Here is a 6,102-nt window from a genome sequence, read left to right as displayed (position 1 = left end):
GGGGGGGGGGGGGGATATTTCAGATGATTAGAGTTGCGTTGCAAGTCCGAAATCCTTTCGGCGCGCAATTTGGGAGGAGGGGGGTGGGAGGTTAACACATATATTACTTTGAATAAATATATTGCGAAGAATATTACTACGTCGACTCGCCATCAGAGGTCTATAGATATTCGCAAAGATTCTCGCAAGTGCTTGGATACGCGTATATCTGTATATATAGATTCTCGATCTAATAACTTAAACAGGCGTCTAAGGTAGGCTTCCACTACATTGCCTTACTGATGAGTCCAGTAGTGGAAGCCGGGACGAAACGCCAAAAATTACGTGATATTCTTCGCAATATATAATATTAGAATAAATTATCAAAATTAGATTTCATATTGTAATTTGACTCTTATTCGCCTTATTTAACGTGTGAATTATTATTAAAAATAATAGAGTCCTTTAAACCTTCAATTCATTAATTTATTTAATTCAATTTTAATTTTAATTTATATTACGAAATGCACCATCTAACATATTATTATGCACCATCTAATTTATTATTGATATACTAACTTATTCTTTTATACTTATCTTAATTTTATGGTATCCATTTGAAATTTTTAACCTTCGCGGCACACAGAATGCACTTCTTCACTATGTTTTGATTCTGTCATTACGTTGACAGCTACCCTAACCGCTACGAAAGCAGTGGCTCACATTCTGACAATTTTGCTGCGTTCCGAAAACCATGTATAAAAAAGCGTTGCAACCTTTTAGTCCCCGACTGTACGCGATTCTTTAACCTTGTAATTTTAACAAAGTTAGTTGATTAAGAACAAAGCAATGTTCGTCAACGGTTATCGATCGTGATTTACAACCATCCCTACAGTAATATATTATTATTAGATAAAAGGATTTAAATTTTTGAGTATCCTTTTTTGAACATGGCTTGAACTTTTCATTTTTAAGATGTTTTTTTCGGATACTATTACATAGATAGTACTTTAGATATAAAAGAAAAACGATTTCCTGTTTATTAATTGACGTTAGTTTCTCATAAGGGAACGTGAAGTGTCTTCGTATTGACTCTCCAGTTCTTCCGATTGTGGAAGTTATTCGTCTCTTTCTTCTTCTTCTTCTTCTTCTTCTTCAATGAATGTTCACGACTAGAACTAGGTCAAAACGGCCAGTAACGAAAATGCCGCACAAGGCGGTGAGTAACGTAAAGTCTTAACGAATGATGCAATAACCCGCGAAAATGGCGAGAATCGTCCGAACACCGGGCACCTGCGTCCACGTCGTCATGCCGCTGATACGTGCGTTAGGACGAACGAACGGGACATCCGAAATCGCGGGACCGCTAGGCGGATTTAGCGTAATCGCAAGGCACAGTCAAAGTCGGTTACATTTTTCAAAAATATGACGGAGACAAACACTCGACAAAGACGCGTCCGTCTAAGATCCGGGTGATGCAACAAAACTAAAGTTATTCGTCAAGTTAAAACAGTATAAAGACGACTATTCTTTGCAAGATAAGTGAGAGAGAGAGAGAGAGGAGAGGGGGGGAGAGGGAGAGGGGGAGAGAGAGCGCGAGAAAGTGGGAGAGAGAGAGAGAGAGAGAGAGAGAGAGAGAGAGAGAGAGAGAGAGAGAGAGAGACTTGAAACCAAATTAAATTAAATTAAAAAATAACTCTATGTTCTTGATCGCAACAAGTGCCCCTCGTGTTCGCTCGCGTTGAACGGTGAGTGCACTGCACCTGCTTACCTTCTATATGCGGCTCGTAATTCGCTAGAATTATCTGTTAATAATTCGAAACATAAGCGTCGAATAAAATTTTCTGCAAAGGAAAAATCGTCTCAAAATTCAGTCAAGAGTTCCTTTTTAGCTATTCATCCTCGCGACCTGCGCGCGTAGGGAGCGATTGAGGGACGTACACGATTGGCAGTAGTAGGCCGGACGAACGCGTTAATTCGGCTATTTTTAAGGTCTAATATACATATATCTCGTCAAATATTACGAAAGCTGCAAAATGGTATAAGACTTTTCGACTCCGTTCGGTCTACTCTACCTATTCTTGATAGATGATTCAATCATCTAATGACACTATATATATATATATATATATATATATATATGCATATATATACGTATATAATATGTATACAAATATGTAATAAGGAGGGTGATCTATTATTCTGCACAATTATCCATATTTCTTTTTAGACATCAATTTGCCGTTTTAAATATAGAATTATTCGAATTGAAAGCTATTAGGTGCGCAAAAAGTTCTGAGCTATTTTTTTTTTTTGTAAAATTCTATTTTTATTTAGGAATAAACAAAAAGATATTAATCAGCGAAATATTTCCCGTTTGCATCAACGATCCTTTACCATCTTTTGGGCAGTTTGCAGATTCCTTGTTGATAAAAGCTTACCGACTTCGAGGTAATAAAGTCCTCAATACATTTTTGTATTTCTGTAAATGTCATGAAATGTGTATCAGCCAAATGATGCTACAGCGATCAGAATAGATGTTAATTGAAAAGCGCCTTCTTTGAGCTATACGCCGCGTGTGGGATAAGTTCCAAGTCTAACGCAAAGATATGGTTTTGAGTCACTTTCGTAACATGTGGTCGGGCATTGTCGTGAAGCAGGATCATTTTACGACGTCTTAAGGCCAATTTCACCAACGTTGATTAAGCTAACCGACGGTTAAAGTGTTAACCGTGATCGGTTCATTCTGGTCAAAGACAAATGCGATTGGATAATTTCATTGGAATTAATCGTTGGTTAGTCTTAACCGACGTTAGTGAAATTGGTCCTTAGGCCACTAAATGGCCTCTTTTCTTTTAATTAAGTATAGATGAAGGACTATAAGAGTCAAATCATAAAATGAAAATAATTAAGCGGTTACAACATTAGATATGTAATAAAAATTTTTAAAAGATACATCGAATGCTTAAAACTAAAACAATATACTTAGCCGCTTATTATATAAATTACTTAAAAAATTGAAATTTCGCAACTAGTTTCGACTCTTGGATCGAGTCATCTTCAAGCATCCAAAAAACCTTCCGTTCGTACATGTAGTTAAATTATATAAAATATTAACTCCTCGATTTCTCCATTTACTACGTGATATTGGCAGTACACGGTAGGAAAATCGTATACTAAATCAATATATCTGTAATTTTAACATAAAGTCTCTTTTCTTTTAATGCATTCGCTCAAATTGGTTAATTGTTCTTGATAGCAGTCTGCCGTGATTGTTTCATCCGGCTATAACAACTCGTAATACAACACACCTTTCAAAACCAAAAGCAGAGCAAAATTTTCTTGGTGTGGATATTGGGCTTTGATGTCGATATCGAAGATTGACCAGAGTTAACCTATATTTTTTTACGCTTCGGATTATCATAAAAAATCCACTATTTCGCCTGTAATGATTTTGTGCAGAAAATCTTTTTTTTCCGACACTTTGAAAGCAAACTGAGTGCAGTGTCACGCCGTCGATTTTTATTGCCTTAGGACAGTTTATACGGAACCCATCTCCCTTCCTTCCTTTTAAACTTTTCCTATTGCATGTAAATGGAAATGGCTGACCGCGTTAACGCCAAGTTGTTCTGCAAGCTCCTTTTACAAGTTTACGCAGAGTTTATATCTAACAATGCTTGCAGTTCGCCCGTTTCAATTTTTTGAGGGCGTTCAGGACGTAGTTCATCTTTAAGACTATTATATAAAATCTGCTTGGCGAAATTTTTGATACCATCTTTTATACGTAGCATGACTTACAGCTTTCTCTCCATATGCAGCACAAATCATTTCAGTGACTTCAACAGTATTTTTTCAAATGAAACGCGAAGTGGATGAAAAATTGAATATGTTCTTTTGTTATTGTTATCGTGAGCACTACTGATTTTTAAGATTATATGTACCTATTAAACGCCAAATCGTATAATATTTTCAGAGATCAAATATCAACGCTTTCAAACTGCAAAATGGCGGGAAAATAAATCAAATTTAAATTGTAATTTTTGGTTGCATGAAATAAAAAGCTTAGAACTTTTTTGTGCACCTAACATAAGAAAATCTGTATGGAGATATTTTAATGTACTCATCCTTAAATGATCTTGAGCTTAATATCAAATTTTATTGGACCGTGAGAGTTTAAACTAATAAGTACCGGTGAGAATATAACGTAACGGTCAAGTTGAATCTTCACAGTCGAATATTCTTCTAGTATTCAACTATGATTAGTCAATTCTTACCATTACAACCACTTACAACTACGTTCACACAATTGTAGATCGAAGCTTTAGATGCTTCTAATATCTAATTTCGTGTGAATTTATATATTATATATATATATATTAAATCCATCGGAGAGTTTTGTCCGTTTTTTTTCGAAAAGTATGACTTTATTTAAGAAACAAAATGAAAAAGTACATCAATCAAAAAATGTCCACCGCATTAGCAATGACGTTTTCTTATCTTTCAGGCAGCAAGTGAATTTCGCAGCGAAAGAATGACTCCTCCTTGGAAGCTATCCAGTCAGTGACCCATTTTCTGACGTCTTCATAAGAATTGAAGCGTTTCTCAGCAAGTGCGTGTGCCATCGATCGAAACAAGTGGTAGTCGAAAAGAGCACGTTCTTAATAAGCCGCATGGAGTATCACTTCTCAGCGAAGTGCATCCAATGTTTCCTTAACAGCCTTAGTGACGTGAGGTCGAGCGTTGTCATGAAGCAAAATCACTTTATGCTGTCTTGTCTCATACAATGTTTGACCGTTTTTCGCGCAATACTCGGCTCAAACGGATTATTTGGATATTTTCGATAGAGATCGCCTGTGACTGTTTAACCAGATTTCAACAGCTCATAGTATATACTACATCCTTCTGGTCCCGCAAGTACAGAGCATGGCCTTCTTCCCATGAATATTGCGTTTTGGCGTCGATGTCGATGGTTACCTGGATTGCAAATGGTTTTTCCGCGTTTGGAATTATCGAAATAGATCCATTTTTCATCACCAGCCACAATTCGATGCTAAACCCCCTTTTTTTGTTGCCTAGCAAATAAAATTTCGCAGGTAGTTTTTTGCTTTTCAATGTCTCTTGGCTTCAATTAATATGAGACCCATTTTTCTTCCTCGTAGACCTTTCCTAAGACTTTTAAACGATCGGAAATAACAGATTAAGCACAATTTAATACTTCTGCAAGTTGTTTTTGCGTTTAACATGGATCTTCATCCACCAATGCCTGCAATTCTTCTTCTTCAAATGCTTTTGGTCGTCCAGAACGCTCTTTGTCCTCTACGTCAAAATTACCACTTTGAAAGCGTCGAAACCATTTTCTGCATGTTTTATTGGAAGGAGTACTTTCATAAACTTCTACAAGCATTCGATGAGCTTCAGCTGCAGTTTTCTTCCATTTGAAGCAAAAGATTAACACTTAGCGCAAATAACATTTATTTTGCTCAAATTTCGACATTTTCGATGTAGTAAGAAACAATGTTATTGATGCAAACGTATACTTTCATATACTGAATTTTATTAACAGATGGTAAAACTAAAAAATTAAGTTTGATTTAAACATTAGAGTTATCGACAGTTCCAGCTATAGATATTCGCCGCTAGATGGACGGAACTTTCCGATCGATCTAATAGGTTCTTAAAAATTTCGCGCGAAATGCCAGAGATTCGGGTTCGACTTCCGGTCGAGGTAATATTTTTCGCAATATAAATTAATTATTTACAGATTTTTAATTTGTCATTCATAGATTTTAATATGTCATTCGACATTATTAATCCAAAATGCTATGAGCATCTAATTATTAGATTGTTAGTTAATTTAACTCGTGATAGGGTAAATGTTTCGATTAGGGGACCCCCCTCCAATGACTTTGACCTTGACATATGTTGTCAAGGTCATGACCCTGAGTAACTTCCAACAGGTTTTAGCCGTCGCTCGTCCTTCGTTAAAAAGTTATTCACAATCATACTTTTAAAATAAACGTATTATTTCTGCTATACATGTATGATATGAAGTACTAATCTACACCTTTTCCTGTTCAGAAACGTAGAAGTTTCCACGCGAAGTAACTTTCACCCTCCCCCCCC

At 36.2% G+C, this 6,102-nt stretch overlaps 1 protein-coding gene across 1 annotated transcript in view; it reads right to left on the bottom strand.

Moving 5' to 3' along the window:
• Window positions 1–4,851: 4,851 nt before the first annotated feature.
• LOC108780528 (sodium-independent sulfate anion transporter) overlaps window positions 4,852–6,102 on the bottom strand; it is a 23,673-nt gene continuing 22,422 nt past the window's right edge. The window contains exons 6-7 of the mRNA XM_018548283.1: window positions 5,221–5,433; window positions 4,852–5,051 (exon numbers count right to left, since the gene is read on the bottom strand). Of these exons, the coding sequence (XP_018403785.1) occupies window positions 4,852–5,051; window positions 5,221–5,433 (413 nt within the window). The remainder of the gene's footprint in view (window positions 5,052–5,220; window positions 5,434–6,102) is intronic.

This window comes from Cyphomyrmex costatus, unplaced genomic scaffold (assembly GCF_001594065.2).
Source record: "Cyphomyrmex costatus isolate MS0001 unplaced genomic scaffold, Ccosl1.0 scaffold1222, whole genome shotgun sequence".
NCBI lineage: Eukaryota > Metazoa > Arthropoda > Insecta > Hymenoptera > Formicidae > Cyphomyrmex > Cyphomyrmex costatus.
The sequence above is the reverse complement of the archived record's forward strand: the minus strand, read 5'-3'. Positions and strand labels throughout refer to the sequence as shown.